Raw genomic sequence first — 17,389 nt, forward strand, 5'->3', positions numbered from 1 at the left:
GTCATCAGAAAGTCCAGGCCTGTGCTCCCAACTGGGAGCCATGCCTGGGTCCGTGGGGTCTGTGTTGATGTCCATAGCTCATGGTACCACCGAAGGCCAGGCAGACATCCTGGGATCATGTTGAGGTCCTAGGGCTGTGTAGTGCTCTCCCTGGTTCTCACTGCTTGGGTCCCACCCATCATCTGCCCTGAGGTGGTATAGGTGTGGAAGAGATGCCCTCTCATCCTCTGTGGCAGGCAGGAGAGCTGGTCCTGTCCCTCGCCAGCTGCGACATTCAAAGAGCAGTCCGCTCACTTCCCACTCCCCGCCACCTCCCTCATCCCTCATCTAGGCAACTCCTTGGTAGTGGGAGAATCATGAGCTGCACTGAGGGCACAAGAGCAAAGAGTGGCCCTGCCCCTTGTTGACCGTGGCACTTGGGTAAATTAGCTGTGGCAGTGCTGGAGAACTGGCCCTGGTGGTGAGGGTGGTAAGGGCAGGCTAACCAGCTCTGCTACCCCCTAGGCACAGATCCAGGGCTTTGAACTGGTCCACCCCAACACCTACCCCATCTAAAAAATTCTGGAGTGCATGAAGGGGCCAGTCATGCCAATCAAAGCTGCAGGATCTCCATCACATGGGGTAACAACAGATATGGAGAGGAGTCCTGGTGAGGAGCCTGTATTGATAGCGTAGCAAAAGCCAGAGACCTGCAGCCAGACCAATGCCTCATTACAATGAACATTTGCAATTAAAGATGTGTGGACAAAAGTATATTCTGTGCGACACACTGCGACACACTGCAGTTTCCATGGAGAGATGTTTTTATTGTTTTTTTAAACTTTAAAAATTTTTTTTCCGGGTGGAGGGAGGTTGCAAGGGCAGAGGGGATGAGTGGGATTGGGGTGCATGATGTGAAATTCAGAATCAATAAAATGTTCTTTGTAAGTGTCCTCTGAACTGGGTGTAGTGGCACATACTTTTGTTCCCAGCACTCCAGAGGCAGAAGCAGGCAGATTCTGTGAGTTCTAAGATCAGGTAGAGCTACATAGTAAGACACCCCCACCCCTGCAAAACAAAACAAAAACAAACAAACCACAACCCAAAAAACAAAACAAACAAATAAACAGAAATGTTTCCCTCCCAGGCCACTTGTCTGAGGACAGGCTACCCCATAACCCTGAGAGAGAAGAGAAGCTCACAACCACTCACGAGTAAAACCTTTCTCTTGGAGCTAGCTAGAAGGCCAAGTATCACCAACAGATGCTGCTGCTGTTTATTGTTTGCTCACCATACAAGGAGAAGCCAGAGGTTCAGCAATAGGAATGCCATCCATGGACAGGGACCTCAACTGGGAACTCCAACTGGCAGCCTCCATTTCTCTAGTTGGTTTTTGCTGAATAGTGTAAATGTCTGATTTGATGGTGTCATCTATATATGTTGTTATTTGCTCTTTTATTTAGAATTCTCACCAGATGGGACACTGCTCTTGCCAGGACTCTCTCTACCAGGAACTCCAGCTCGCTGCCTTAATGGGGCTTTGCCAGTTGATCTCTGCAGAGTGTTTTTGTTTTTGGTTTTGGTTTTTTTTTTGAGCTGGGGACCAAACCCAGGGCCTTGCGCTTGCTAGGCAAGTGCTCTACCATTGAGCCAAATCCCCAACCCCTCTGCTGAGTGTTTTAAGCGTTCAAATTTATCTATCTATCTATCTATCTATCTATCTATCTATCTATCTATCTATCTATCTCTCTATCTATCATCTATCTATCCATCCGTCCATCATCACACATGCCTTACTATTTATTTTTTTACTTTAGGTACACTATATACTCAATAAACTCACTCATTCAAAACTGAAGTAGACCTTTCATAGATCATTCTCTGGACCACATAGAACACTATTTTATTTTCTGAGGTGGGAAACACCAAGAGAACCGCAGATGGGAGGGCAGTATCAGGAGTTTTTTGGGCAATATCATTTTGAGAAACCTTTAGACATCCCAATAGGTTTTAAGTAGGCATCTGGCTATACAAGGTTACAGCTGGAGAGAAGCAAGGTCTGGCAATCATGTGGGGATGTTTATGAAGTCATGAGACTGGATGACATGGGTAGGTAAACATTAAAAAGGAGTCTAATGATTGGGTTTAGAGGGGTTGATGGCCCTCTAATGTGCCTAATGGTTGGAACAGTACGGTAATCATTAAAAGAGACTTTTAAGAAGGGCTACATGCTCAAGGCCTGTCTCAAGAAGACAAAACAGCAGCAGTAAGCTGTGTGATCAAAACAGCAGATATTTGCTACTAATTCAGCACATGAATGGTGTTCAGTGCATTTTCAATGAACGATTGCTCCTTTATGACAAGTGGACACCGATGGATACCGTTTACAGGACGGCAGGATCTCCACTTATCTTTATATTAATTCAAACTAGTGAAAAAACTTAGGGCAAGGTCAGAGCTTATCGCTTAGTCAGAGCCCTGGGGTTCATCACTACTTCCATCACCAAGAAAACATGACTACACTGGAAAGGCTTAAAATGTTACCACCAGAAGAGAAACACGAGCTTAAAGCTCAGTTTTCTGGGGTGGGCTAGAGAGGCTTTACTTGTTAGGTATTAGACCACATGACCCAAGGTCTCTGAAGCCGTAGACCCTTTTGTTCAGATGCTGAATTCAGAGGCATTTATGTACAGGCTTGGGACAAGTATAGCCAGTCCTCCTGTTCCCAGGGAAATCTTCAAGGGGTGTGTTTCAATGGCATGTTTATTAAACAAATGCTCATGACAGATTTTCACAACAGCAACAAATGTTATTCCACAACATCACGTCTCCCTTACTGAAGAAAAAAAGACAATCACAACACTGATGGCTTTGGATTACTTTTCATGTTTCCTGGGGGTAAAACCTGTGGTCTCAATTGTTCTCCTCTTCTTTCACGTTCTCACTCTTATCTGACTTCATCTTCTTTACCTCTTCTCTAGCCACGTGTCCCCGGAAGGCAGACTGGATTTTGACAGCTGCCTCCTCTTGTTCTCTTTCTTCCTCAGTAGACTCCTCCTTCATTGAAAGCAGAGAAAGTGAGAGATTTTTCCAGAATGTTGTATTTTAATGCCACAGAAATGCTAACTCAGAGATGCAACTGTTTGAGGTCTGTTGCTTCCTGAGGGGATTTTGGTTCACACTGTATGCGTACCAAAGGCTGAATGCCAAAGGAACAGAGGTTCAGCTCACCACTCTTCAATATGTCTTAATACAAGATCATTGTCTGCGTCTTTTCTCTTGATGTTCCCAGATAGCGCCTATTTTAAGTTTCCTGAGAAATTATGTTAGGATGGGGAAGCAAGAAAGAATCCTTGAAGTACAGTGTCGGTGTTAACATAGGTGAATGTGCTATTTTGAAATAATCATGATTAGACAAGAAAGATTAAAATAATAAATTTGAATCTCTAGATGTTTAGGACAATGAAAGCCATACATTTAGGGGTTGAGCATCAAAGAAAAAGTCAGTTACTCTACTGCTATTGGGTTTATCATCAGGGCTGGCAGAACAGTGACCTACAGTTTCTTTTAAATTTAGGTGTAATTGACAGATGCCAAAATTCATGGATCCTAAATGTAGAACTGAAAATATATATGACCTTTAATGTATCTTTTTTAAGCTAAAAATATGTTAAACACACATTTAAGAATCCTCAAGTTATCACTTGTGAAAAGTTGAAATATTTCTGCTTTCCCAAGTCTTGCCTCTAAGAAGTAGCCATTAATTGCGGTTGTGTGTGTGTTTGTATTTGTATATGTTTGTGAATCCTTCCTAACTTTCTCTGTGGATGAGTATAGTTACATGAAGACATGCTTTTCATTTTAAATCCAGACCATGCTGCTCACAATGCTCTCTGGCTACTCTTCCTGGGAACAGCAAACCTGTGCACTCTTTTCTGTGCTGTTACTGTGTGTAATTTTGCTCAGTTTGAATTGGGGGACATGGCCATTGTGCTCCACTGTACTGATATCTCTCTCCAGTGATATAGTCAAATACAAATAGACTGGCATAAAATTCTTTGAGATGATTCTCCAATCAAGTGAATTACTCTTAAGTTAAAATCAATGAGACTTTAACACAAACTCATATACTTGAATTCCTATTACATCTGATGCCAGTGGTAACTGGATTGTATTGATACTATTCTGGAATAATTAAATAATGTAAGAAAAATATGTCTCAGTGGGTGGGAAGTAAAGTTTTCCTTGAGGGGCATGTTCATTCTAGGATTCAAATGCTGCTAACTGAGATACTAGGACCTGAAAAGGAACTCAAAGGTTTGAACTGTGATGTTGTACAGAATGAACTCTTCTAAAGTCCAGTCTTTTTTAGTTTGACCACAAAGATAATGTGCTGTATTAGTAAATGTTTAACTGGCTCTACAGAGAAATAACAGAGTAAAACAACGTGGCCCTCCTAAAATACCAGCAAAGCTCTGGTCTGTAGTGTTACTTTAGTCCCAATACTCTCAGTTGGCTGATCTTAAGATATCAACGTGATGTTGCATTGTGCACAATTACCTCTAAGTGATAGCCTTAGCACACCACTGAATAAAGAGAGGTAGCATCTTTGAGGGTGGACGTCCCTCTTTCTGGGTGACTTTGATGTAGACTTTCAAGGCAGGCAAGCATTTCTATAAAATGGAACACAAGCAAGCCGTACTGTGTAAAGCCGTTTTATTTGGTGTTATATAATTGTTTTCCTTTTGTTATCTCCAACCTTTGTATTTGTGTGATGATAAGAGAAGTAGTAGAGAAATTCCCAAAGTGGAATAGGAATCTAAGAAATGAGAGGAGACTCCAAGTTCAACTGTCTGCCCCTTTCCATGGAAAGATTTTCTGATATAGATCTTTAAAGGGAAGAATGTGTTTTTGAAAACAATCTTCCAGTTTATCATTAACAGCTAATTAATTATCTAGAAGAAAAATTCTAATTTCAATAACATAACTATTATGTTGATATATATTTTATGTGCACCTTTAAGGTTAGTGATGCTATTGTGTGTAGGAATACTGAAGTAAATGAAAAATACTACGTACGAAGGGAGTGACTGGTGTTTCTTCTCTTCCAGATGCCTTGGCTATTTCTTGTTCACATTTTTCAGCTTGTTCTGGGTCCTAGAATGAGAGAAAAGGATCACATGGGCATTGTTTTGAAGGTAGCTAACTCTTGGCCCATGCTGCTTAAAAGAAAATAAGTTATGCTACTGAGAAGAAGGGGTAATTAAAGATATATTTGTCTTCTAACAAGAATTTGTCTTGGAAAAAAGACAGTGAAAAAAAAAGGGATAAACCACTGCCGGACATTAATAGCTGATAAGGTTTGGTTTATTATCTTGGAGAGTTTTTAAAGAAGTGTTGATAGTTTCAACACTAGCAATCAAAGTTGTATTCCACAGTATGAAGCCAAATTGACCTTTTAATGGTAATTATAGAGTAAAAACTAAGTCAATATTACAGATGAGAAAGGAATTTGGGGAGGAAAGAATAATAGGAGAAAGTCAAAGCACCTTATATGAATGCATGAAAATGTCAATCATTATGGAATTAAGGTACAATACTATATCAAATCAGAAAAGTAAGTTTCACTTTTGGAGAAAGATCTGTATAAAGAAGGAGCCAGCCAATCACTTCTGTCATGGCTAGTCCAGTCTTCCACCAAACTGAGGCATTGCTTGCTCACTGCCTTCAGGAAGAGTCTTTAACAAATAAAATTATAAAATGGAAATCTGAGCATATGGAAGTGAGTAAGATAAAACCCTGGGAACCAAAGTGAAACAAACACCTTGAATTTTCCATGTAACACAAGGACAGAACGTTTTCTTTTTCTTGGTTTTCCAAGACAAGGTTTCTTTGTGTATCCCTGTCTGTCTTAGAACTCACTCTGTAGATCAGGCTGGCTTAGAACTCAGAGATCTGCCTGCTGCTACCTCCTGGGTGCTGGGATTAAAATTGTGTACTCTGTCTATATAGTGATTATTATCTTTATTATTTTTAGATAGGTTTTACTGCTGCTACTCCTGTTGGTACTGAGCCTTTGGTCCCGGTGATCCTCCTGCCTCAGCCTCTTAAGTAGCTGGAATTACAGGACCAGGCCACTGAGCCCAGGTCTTTGTTGTTGCTGTTTTGTTTTTTATTTAAAAACTTTTTCAAGTTACTTTGGGGAATCCTGCTAAAATGTAACCTTTAACTTGGATACCTGGGGTCTAGTGTGAGACTTAATTTTATCAGCTTTCCAAGTTGATGCCAATGATGTTGACTCTACATAAGCTGTCTTAACCAACCTTCCTCATCTCAAACACAGAACAGACAATGTACTGACTGCCAAGGACAGCACAAACCCAGAGTCCTATGAGATGTGAAAGCAAGACATTGACTTCTTACGTGTAATATGTGCCTTCGACTCAGGACAGCTGGGCTAAGAAAGGCTACCTTTGAGAATACTATCAATGATAAAAATGGGTTCAGTTACTAAAGAGATTAATTAACTTTGAAGAAAAAAAACTATCATTATCTTCCATTTGAATTAGTCTTTTTGTAGCTTGTAAATGAAAAAAGTTGGACTAATAGTGTTTTATTTTATGAGATATAACTTGTGACTTGTGATACTTAGTAAAGTTTAAAGATGAGAGATGGAAGTAATTGTGATGACCAAGCCCTTTCTCCTGTTGTCCTCTTTTAATGCTAAGTATTGGTACTCAATTCAGACTATTTTAGAAGAGTATTTCTCAGTATAAACATTTTTAATAAGTTATTTAATGCTTGACACACTGCTCAAAACTTGGGGGGAGACCATAATAATTTCTCTTATAGATAGAAAAATATAGCCAAATCTTGTAGGTTCATAAGACTATACCTTGAATGCGTGGTTGTTATAGAAGCGGTCCTCTACCTTAGCCCCCCATTCTGCTGGATCAAAGCTGGTTTCTAAATAACAAAGATAATTTTACACTTATATTGTGTTCGTTAAAGTTAACCAAGAACAACGCAGAAACACAAGTTTCTTGTTTCAAATCAAAGGTTCTTTACTGACAGTTGAAAACCTTGATGATACTGAACAGCCTAGTGCTGTACACATAATTATTAAATATATGATTACCAGTCTAACACTGAATGAGTCCTTAGGTTCATTACAAAAGCCCTGAATACCTTCATAACTTGTCTTCATAAACTTTGTGAGAAAGTGGAAGACACAGAACAAATGCCAGTATTTTAAATAAATAGATTTAAACATGCATTAGCAAATGCAAAAAAGTATATAACATATATACTAAGGGATCAGGAAGTTTGGAAAAGTGAAAAATGAAAAGTTTTCAAAAGAGACACATTATATAAACAATTAATATAGACAAGTAGTTATCCAAAGAGAGTTTTCTTTAAATTTCCATTTTAAAAAAGTACTCCAAACTCCAAAGTATGATGCTCTAACAAGTCCTATGTGCACATAGAGACTACAATTATCAACTTGCTATTTATCATTTTATCTATATATCTTCTCCTGGTTATTTTCAAGCCAACCCCAAACATGAATCTACATATTATCTACCTGCACAAAATCTACAGACACTTAAATATCTGCCTTTAAAATATAAGCATGTACCATTATCATTAACAAACAATCCTTACAATGTGCCTGTATCTAGCCAGCCATCCAAACTTCCCCCCTTTGTCTAGTATATGTATTCATCTTGGTCACATCAGAGCCTCAAAATGGACACGCAACGCTTTTTGTTATATGTCTTTTACATAATGTTTAGTGGAAAATCCACGACTACTTTATTTTTCTGTGCAGTTTATTTGTTGATGAAGTGGAGCTGGTTTTCCTTTGGAATTTTCCAGGGCGGATATTTCTGACTGTGTCCACAGGAGACTGTTCCCGGTCATTTGCCCTTGAATTCCCTGCAGACTTGCGGCTGGAGCTGCAGGTTTCATAGCTTTAGGTTTGACTGTTTTGGCAAGAACACTTGATTGGTGGTGCTGCTTAATCTTCTCAGAGGACAGATCACATCCTGTTCTATTTTAAACGATTTTTATGGGCTGATGATTGTTCCTTAACTTATTTAGGGGTACAAAAATGGGTTCTAAATTAATCAGTACTAATATTGGGGTAGATTTGATAAAGAAAACAGTCAACTATTTGGTTGCCCTGATATATGGCCCTTAAATGAAATGACTGAAATATGGCCCTTAAATGAAATGAAGGTCAAAGATTTGATTCCCTTACCAGCTTTCAAAATGACCTGACAATAAAGAGTTCTGTGTGTCTGGTTTTAGCATTATGAGCTCACAAACACTTAGCAACGTGAGTGAATTCCCATCCATCGACTTCTATTATTTTTCTTGATCCTCTATTTGTCCATCATTTGGTCAGTAGTAGCTTATTCAGGTGCTGGGTGCTCCTAGAAACAATTGGGAGCTTGTTTCCTGGGATCCAAAGATGGGCAGCTTACACTTCGGGAACTTCGGGTCTGGTTCACGGGAAATGGTATTCAGAGATAACTTAGGGGCTAGACGTCCACCAACATTTGGTTGATCATGATTTTGAGGTTTCAAAAGTGCATGGAGCCAGAAACTACTTGCATTAGAAAAATTTTAAAATACTGTTTGCATGTCCGTGTGTGTGTGTGTGTGTGTGTGTGTATGTGTGTGTGTGTATGTATGTATGTATGTATGTATGTATGTACACAAACATGCTTTGGCACATGGTGGGAAGTCAAAGGACAACTTGCAGGCGTCTGTCCTGCCCTTCTACCATGTGGGTCTTGGAAGTTGAACTCAGGTCTTCGGGCTTTTCAGTAGGAGCCTTCATTCTCTGAGTAACATTTTAAAAGAGAACAGACCATACTGATATTTCAAAATTCAAGTTCAAAACTACAGAATTTTAATAAACTATTTTTAAAATTATTTTTACATTCCAAATTTATCCCCAATACTAGCACACGTATTTGCTTTATTCTCTTATATAGTTATAAAGTTTCCAGAGTAACTCTATATTAGCTTACATCACTGTCACAAATACCTCTGATAAATGAAGTTAAAAGAGGAAAGGTATATTTTTGTTTGCAATTTCATTTACAGTTTTAGACAATTAAAGACTGATTCGCCTTGTTGTTTGGGCCAGTGCAAAAATTTAAAGTATTTGGGCTATTATCACAAGTGATGGGATAATGAAATGTGTAGAGGTTTAAGGTTAAATAATATGTAAGTTTGACAGATACTACAGAATCCTCTTCCTGTGGATGTATTTTTCCATCTCTAGTAGGAATGAGTATAAGGGCTTATTTCTCTTAGCCTTATCTACAAATCATACTGTCCAACTTTGGGCTTTTGAGAAGACATAGTGGTTGTGGGTAGTTCAGTGTTATTTCTTCTGTTTTTCATTTCTGTATTTGTGTGTGTGTGCATGTGTGCCTATGGAAACAGAAGTCAGATCCCCTGGAACTGTAGTTACAGGCAGTTATAAGCTGCCCAGCTGGGTGGTGCTGTCTGAACTTGGGTCTTCTGGAAGCGCAGAAGTGCCCTTAACCCACAAGCTACCTCTATATGCCCAGTTTTGTGTGATTTTGATTGGAATTGTTGTTATGGGTCAGTTTGAGTAGCTTTTTATGTTAAGAGCTATTCGTGTTTACCTTTGTATGAACTGTTTATCTCTTGGTATAGATGTGTTAAACACATGATTTCTACAAGATGTTTATTAGGCTCATTAACACACTGAGCTGCTGGGATCTAAGACTGCAAGCATTTTCTCGGCTTGTTAGTTTGTTTCTTCGTGCTGCTTTGTCACATACAAGCTGACATCTTCTGCTGTCAGCTCCATCAATCTGTTCCAGAAACCTTGTTGCATTTGAGTTTGAAGCAACTTGGCAAGTGAGATGTTTTTCATACGGGATGATGTATATTTCTCCCAGCATTAGGTTGTATGGTTTCTTTTTTAGTATTTCAATCTGGAATTGGTTTATAATTTATCGGGGTGTAAGATGTAAAGAATGGATGCAATTTGTTTTCTCATTTTGATCTTAATATTATTTAAGAAGTCTATTTTTTCCTAATGATTTGAGATACCACTTAGACTGTATATTATTAACAGGTTTCCTGTAACAAGAATGAAGACTAACCACCCGTGAAAAATGGTGACAGGGGAATTCTTGCTGTGTGGGAGGCTGGACATTGTGGGTTTAGAAGTCCACGATCATTTAATCTGCCTTTACTCTGAAGGCTAGGTTTTCATACTGTATCAGTGGGTAACTCACCCTCAGTCGATGTAAGTGGAAGTGGGTGTGGTGTTTTTTTCCAAATGGTTTTAGCCATTTCTTTATTAGAACTCATATTCTAAGGCTATTAATCATCAATTGTTTTTATTACTGTGACCTGGGGACAATCACTCAAACATTTTTTAATGGTATGTTCCCGAGTTCTAAAATTAAACAAACGACTAAAGATTTTTACTGCATGAATTTGTAAAAATTAATGTTATAACCAAATTCATGTTCATAAAAACATTACTTTTTATCAATTTATTTTAATAACTTCCCCCACTAATATTGTGGATTGTGAGGCAAATATTTACCCTGATTGGATATGAGACAGACTAGCAGGAGTCAGGAAACTGGTGGAAATTTTGAGTTCTTCAAAGGCAGGATCACAAGGGACAGTGGGTGGAGCTGTTCGGTGTGTATGTGAGTTGTTTTGATTCTAGCCTGTGTTCTGGGTTTCCTCCCTCTGTAAAATGACTAATGAAGGAACATCTGTTTGTTTAGGGGTATTTCCAGTCTACTTTGCCTAAGGCAATAGTAACAAACCTTATATACCATGACTGTTCCAGGCAAGAGCAGGTTTTCAGCACAAACATGATGATAAACATTCCCCCTTTTGACCTCTAGGCCAGACTCTCATAGTCATGAATCGTCCAGGCTGGGATCTGGAAATCGTACTTAGGAAAGGGAGTATAGGAACTTCCTTTTGGCTGGAAATCAAAGTCCCTGCTACCATGAACCTTAGTCTCTCCGCAGGATGAGACCTGGAAAGTATACAGAATGTAAATTACCTTCCCCAGCTGGCAATTCACTCGCCAGAACAGGTTGTTTCTGTGCCTTCGTTGAAGAACAGTTTCATATACCCCAGTGAAACCCAATTTATTTAATCTAAGGAGTGTTGAATTATTTTTATAACACTTATAATACTTTCAAATGAGAAGAATCAAAATTTAAAGAAAACTGCAAATTATCCTCTCAGGAAGAACAGGCAGTCAGCTAGCAGGGGATGCATGAGAATAGGTCTACCTTCCTCCATACTGCAGATGTGAGAAATGCAGTGAGTGGCCTGGAGACTGAACTGTCACATCATGTTGCAAATAGTAAGAGCGGTATTTGAAACCACTTGCCTCATAAAGGTTTTCTGCACAATGACTGTGATTTTTAAGTTTTTTCTTTCTCTCTCTCTCTCTCTCTCTCTCTCTCTCTCTCTCTCTCTGTGTGTGTGTGTGTGTGTGTGTGTGTGTTGGGGGAGTACTAGTTATGTGTTTGCATGTACATGGAGGTCACAGGCTGAAGACATGTATATTCCTCAATCTTAAGTTCTACCATAATGAAATGCTTAGTTTATTTTAAAATTCCTATTTTTAAAAAAAGAGCTTACTCTCTCTTTTCTCTAGAAGGTTCTCAAAATACGCTGCGGCAAAAGCTGGTATATTGTCCGGTTGCTCCCTCAGAATCTCCCGTGTCAGCCCTTCAAGAAGATTTCCAAATCCTTGTGGAATTCGGTAGTGGGTGTTGGAGAAAGGAATCGACATCTCCTCGGAAAGAATTGCCTATGGTACCTAAAGATTTAGTAAAAAGTGTCTAATTTAAATTACATAATCATAACTATCACAAACCAATTCATCATCATGACTCAAATCATTTTTTCAAACACATACCATATTTTGGACTTATAAAAAGAAAAAAATCACACAATCCAGGCCCTGGTGATCTATCTCAGCAGATCTGAGTTAAATCCATGCAGACCATATTGTGGACGAAGAGAACTGACTCTTACAAAGTGTTCTCTGACTTCCATAGGAAGGCTGTATCACCAAGGCTGTGCCCATACACATACACACTAAATAAATGAATATAAAATCCATCCCACCAAGTGTACCCATTTCTCCCAGAGTTTTTTTTTCTTTTTCTTTTTCTTTCTTTTTTTTTTTTCCAGAGCTGGGGACCGAACCCAGGGCCTTGTGCTTGCTAGGCAAGCGCTCTACCACCGAGCCAAATCCCCAACCCCTTCTCCCAGAGTTTTGAATTCTACCACTGAACCTTTCTTTTTTTTTTCCTTTCTTTCTTTCTTTCTTTCTTTCTTTCTTTCTTTCTTTCTTCCTTCCTTCCTTCCTTCCTTCCTTTCTTTCTTTCTTTCTTTCTTTCTTTTTTTTGACAGAGTCTCTCTACACAGTTCTGGCTGTTCTGGAAGTATGTAGACCAGGCTGGCCTCTAACTCAGAGATATATCTTATCTGCCTCTGTCTCCCCAGTGCTGGGATTCGAACCAGCCTGGTAGATAAAGACCATGCTCCATGCTCGGTGAATTATAGTACTATAAGTGCAGAACCATTAAATTGGACAAATACATACTTTTAAAGCTAGAGAACCATGATTTTCACTAGATATTAAGTACTTGTCTTTCTGTCCTTAAAAGGTGAGGGTAGATTGTGCTAGCCCACAATATTGAAGAGACAGTGATTGCTGAGAAGCTAGTATAATCAATCCCCTTTACATTGTTTAAAGTCTAAAATTAAAAAAAAAAACAAACAACAAACTGGTTAGCGGGGGTGGGGGTGGGGCACGGTGCTGCACACTGTCAATTCCAGCACTTGGGGGGCAAGGGAAGGTGGATCTTTGTTGAGTTCCAGGACAGCCAGGGGCTACGCAGAGAAACTCTGTCTCGGAACCCAAAAACAACTAAACAAACAGACAAAAAAACTAGTCCTTCTAGAAATTATTATAATTTGTTGAATAGTTTCACCTTTTTTTCAGCCCCAACTTCTGAAGTTATGGCCTACAACGTTTTCAAGTGCCTCTGCTTTCTGACAAGGGATTGAGAAAGGGAGGTCGTGGTTTTGGGAGCCAGCTTTTGGAGTTTGGGGAGTCTTATTTTTCTGGTCTTGTCAGGCCTTCTTCTATTATTCGAGGACTGGTTTAAACATGGCTGACAAAAGAGCTTCGAGCCTGGGTTTGTGTTACCCCGAGAAGCTCAAAGGCGGCGCTGGTTGGGGTCGAGGCTGGAGGACTAAAGGTTTAACAAGGCCTAACGTGTGGAGATTCTTCCCTTTTTTCTCTTTTGGGCACAAACAGGAGATTAGATATCGAATCTTGAGAGTTGTGAAAAGCGGGGGAGGACGGACGGTCGAGGGGGAAGGCAGGTCAAACCGTGGGCAGGACGTCGATGACCTAGAGTTCCAGGTTCTCCCAGAAAGGGCTTGCCAGGCTCCCTATCTGGTCCAGGAATTGCGGGAGTGTTGGGGATGGGGAGAGACTACGACATGAAGGAAAAAGGCGAAGCCTCCACATTGGTGAGGGAGTGGGGGAAACTGCCTCACCTCTTCTTTCTCTTCAAGCTGGTGCGGATGGTTCCAGTGTTTTATCTCGTTGCTGGGTAACCGTTTTTTCTTTTTTTTTCCTTTCTTTTTTTTTCTAAACTACGGCGGCCGGGAGGAGAGGGGAGCACCCGGTGCCGCGCCGTACAGCGGATGGTTTCGCGCACTGAAGGCTTGAGGGTGGGGCCCGCTAGGGTAACCCTTCCAGGCCCCGCCCACCACGCAAGATCCCGCCTCTGTCCTTATCCCCGCCTCCTGCCTGAGGGCTCTTCCTGAGAGCGGGTAAATTAGGATCATCTCAAACATGGTTTCCCCCCGGCCTGTTGGGCTAATGCTGCTGCTCATAATCGCGCGGGTCAGCAGAGGTGCAGGTGAGGTGTCACAACTCTAGCGGACGCTTGCCTTTCAGATCCTCTGCAGGATCTTGGCATGCGTCCTCTTTAAAGGTCGGCCTTGAGTCAGAACCGGTCTTACCCTACCTAGTCCTGGCCGCAGGGTACAGCTGGGCCCAGCTATACTGCCTTTTCCTTGCGGGGTACTTCACTTGCAGCATAGAAGGCAGAGAAGACATCGGTTTACCCACTGGGGCAGGCTCCAGTGTCCCCAGACCGAAGCCTTTAGGAGTGCTCAAAGAGAAGGGGGCGAAGCTAGTTAGATAATATTTGGAAACAGGTGACTGAGTCATCCAAAATATTTCCACACCTGCCCCCTCAGTGGTGCCCTTGGGGAGGGCTTCTATCGGGATGGGTGCCTTGAGGGAATTACATTTTACTAGTTTAAGTGGTTATTAGGGCTAAGAAATACAGCCCCCTCACTAGCTCAGAATAATTTAAAGTTCAGCTCTGACTTTTGATGCAGCTTGAGAGATATTAGTGGAGGGTAAGACTCATCACACTGGGGAGGGAGCTGATTCACATGGCCATTGTGCAGGTCACAACTTGTTATCTGACTAACCTGGGCTGGACATTGCCCATGGAGTTACCAAAAGATAGGAATCTATTGATTCAAAGTAAAGGGTTAATGCTGGATCCACCCACCTCTTTTCTTCTTTGGATCACTGAAAGAGTAGACCCCAAAGACTGTCAATAAATGAAATTTGAGGGGTTGTGAATATAGCTCGGTGGTAAAACTCTTGGCTAGAATGCTAGGAACTTGGGCTACCATCACCACAGCAATTAAAATGAAGGTGGAAATGACAAGAAATGGCATGATTGTGTTCTAATCAAGCACCAGCCAGACAGCAGCCTGTCAGTGGGTTTTCCATTTCAAAGCTAATACCCTATACTGATCGTCCCCATCTCTCAATCCTCTTATGATTTTGGGGACCTATCACAGGAGGTGGGGAGAAGGTAGAGCCACTGTTTTCTTAATTTTCTTTTTAAGGGCTGTCAAATTTAATATCACTGTTTTGTTTCCTTTGGGTCATATTAGGTAACCTTCCTTGATTACCTTGGCAGTATTCATTCATTTTTTGCTTCAGATCATCTCCCTTAGCTCTTTCTTGCACATCCTAACATCTTTCCTTTAACTCTCTCCTTTTGCTACATTTTTGTTACATTTTAACAGTGAAAGGACCTATAAATTCCGCTACCCAGTTTGAGAATGGTAACACTGTGATTTTTATCAAGACTGCCAGGAGAGTCCTCCTTAGTATGTCTGCTGGGTTCCCTTCAGAAGTAACTGCTAACCTAACATTTTTTGTTAGTCTACTTATCATGGTATCTTCTCCACAGCACTCACTCTTGTTTGTCACTTCAAGTTACAAAATGAAGGGAAACATCCAACACCTTAAAATAACCACGTTTGTATATGCCTGGCGTTTCTGAGGTGCGGTTCTTTTGTTCATTGTCCAGTTCCTCAGTATGTTTGTCTTTTCCACGTAGAATGTGAGCTTCATCAGGATAGGGAATATAATTTTTTTTGCATTATTATCACAATGTAACGGCAGCAAAAAGGAAATTGCAATACCTTGGGAATTAGATGACATGGATTCTAATTCTGTCATAAACTACCTTCTGAGGCCAGTCAAGGCCCGTCTTCAGTATCTTAAGCCCTCTGTCACACAAGTAAGCTCCTAGTAGATTGTAAGATCCTTGGTAGCAAGAATTTCTATCTATTATTGGAATTATTTTTCCTTCCAGTGTTACAGTCTCAATGTTAAAGTATCAGGAACCAATAAAGAGATATTTGTTGAATTCATAGCTGTTCTAATTATTCTTAAAAATTGCTTAATCTATTTGTGTCCTAGTCCCTGGACGGGTAATGTGGTTAGATTATATCTCTTGATCAGTAAGTAACATAATTATACTGTTATTTTTTTTCTTTTCTTTTCTTTTCTTTTTTTTTTTTTTTCTCGGAGCTGGGGACCGAACCCAGGACCTTGTGCTTGCTAGGCAAGTGCTCTACCACTGAGCTAAATCCCCAACCCCTATACTATTATTATAAAGATATTTTCCACCTCTAAGATTTTTTTTCGCTCATCATAAATCCATTCACAAAGAGGTTCTATAAATGAATGTTGGCAAACACTGACTGGCTTGAAAAGGCATTCCCCATCCTATGGACTTTAACATTGTTGCCTGTGTAAGCAATATTTTCCTCACTTCTGTCCTTCCAACTCCAGTCTTCTCTCTACTTAGCTCTTATTTATGCATTTGCTTTTCAGCTTTTGTTCTGTATCTACCCAAGACAGGGCCCTCCCACACATATGCCTCCCGGTTTCCCCAGCAGGCTGCCAAATTGCTTATGCAATTCTGGGATGTTGTGGTCCTAGAGTTGTTTGCTCATGGTACATGCATCTTTAGCTTGTTAAGCCTTCTGGATAATCTTTGATTGTCACGTAGGCTTCCTGATTGAACTAGCTCCTGAGTGAGAAAGAGAGCTGAGGATTCTTAGGGTTAGCCTGTTACCTGAAGAGCAGTATTAATAGGCCACCAAGCTTGTGAGGGGACCCCCATTAGCTCTACTTCCCTGTTAAGAATAGCCTAAGGGGACTGCCATCTTTTGTAGCTTCCAGGGAAGAGAATGTCAGCTTTGTTAATTCTAATTCTCTTCCCTGTCTATCACGTTTATTTAAAAAAAAAAGCCAAACCAAAACAAACCAAAAAGCCCTTAATTTTGTAAATTATTTTCTTTGGAGGATTTTTAAAACTCCCCCAAAATTGGGATGTAAGTTCTATGATTTTCCTACTTAAATTTCTATGAGCTCACTGGGATCATTTGGATCAATGCTTGTTATTTTAAAAGTACTCCAATATAGGCTGTGAGTTAAAAATAGAAATGATCTCGTTAAAGTGAATTCTTATTCAGTCTTGTTAGTGACTCTTAGCACAGAATCCAATATGCAAGTATGCCTCCCCTTTCTTTTGCTCGTGAAATGGTGACGAGACCTTTTTTTTCAGAGATTTTTAACCTCCTGTCTCTACATGATCTTATTTTTGTCTCCTGATTTATTCGAGCTTACTGGAAAGGAAGCATTGTCACAGTCATAAGTGTGTGATATACCAGGTCATCAAAGACTGAAAAACAAAAAAAAAACAAAAACAAAACCCCTCCCAGTTAACCAAATGACATCCTTCTCCTCCTCTTCCTCCTCCTCCTCCTCCAACAACAACAACAACAACAACAACAACAACAACAACAACAACAACAGCAGCAGTAACAAAATAAACCACATCAACCCCCAAGAGCAAAGATCTGAAGGGATTTGGCATTGATAAGATGGAGAGGAAGAGCTAAGGATGGGTTCAAGCAACAGTAGAGGAACTGTGAGCTACTAGGAGTGGGCACAGTGATGGCGAGC

At 40.3% G+C, this 17,389-nt stretch overlaps 2 protein-coding genes across 5 annotated transcripts in view; one reads left to right on the top strand and one right to left on the bottom strand.

Annotated features, from left to right (window-relative positions):
• Positions 1-2,724: 2,724 nt before the first annotated feature.
• Spa17 (sperm autoantigenic protein 17) lies at positions 2,725-13,755 on the bottom strand. 2 transcript variants are annotated; one of them, XM_087563988.1, is made up of 5 exons: positions 13,017-13,755; positions 11,653-11,833; positions 6,875-6,945; positions 5,059-5,136; positions 2,725-3,036 (listed from the first exon to the last, which is right to left on the bottom strand). In XM_087563988.1, the coding sequence occupies exons 2-5, from the start codon at positions 11,804-11,806 to the stop codon at positions 2,893-2,895; spliced, it is 447 nt and encodes a 148-aa protein (XP_087420114.1). In that variant the 5' UTR covers positions 11,807-11,833; positions 13,017-13,755; the 3' UTR covers positions 2,725-2,892. The 2 variants fall into 2 exon arrangements, with proteins under 2 accessions (XP_087420114.1, NP_445934.1); NM_053482.2 differs by having other exon boundaries at positions 13,591-13,623.
• The window catches only part of Siae (sialic acid acetylesterase), a 37,540-nt gene continuing 31,819 nt past the window's right edge, over positions 11,669-17,389 (top strand). The window contains exon 1 of one of the 3 annotated variants that reach the window (XM_087562704.1): positions 11,669-11,829. Coding sequence is in view for 1 of the 3 variants with exons in the window: in NM_001108759.1 (NP_001102229.1) it covers positions 13,892-13,958 (67 nt within the window). In the remaining 2 variants the exon portion in view is untranslated. 3 annotated transcript variants of the gene reach the window in all.

This window comes from Rattus norvegicus, chromosome 8 (assembly GCF_021556685.1).
Source record: "Rattus norvegicus strain SHRSP/BbbUtx chromosome 8, alternate assembly SHRSP_T2T, whole genome shotgun sequence".
NCBI classification, from domain to species: domain Eukaryota; kingdom Metazoa; phylum Chordata; class Mammalia; order Rodentia; family Muridae; genus Rattus; species Rattus norvegicus.

What these genes read in the sequence shown, in the direction of transcription:
- Spa17 (XM_087563988.1), bottom strand. Translation starts at nt 11,806, where the DNA reads ATGTCGATTCCTTTCTCCAACACCCACTACCGAATTCCACAAGGATTT. An exon ending in CCTTCTAGAGAAAAGAGAGA is followed by an intron (nt 6,946 to 11,652) that starts GTAAGCTCTTTT and finishes TTTGTTATTTAG; the next exon opens with AAACCAGCTTTGATCCAGCA. An exon ending in AAACACCAGTCACTCCCTTC is followed by an intron (nt 3,037 to 5,058) that starts GTACGTAGTATT and finishes CTTTCAATGAAG; the next exon opens with GAGGAGTCTACTGAGGAAGA.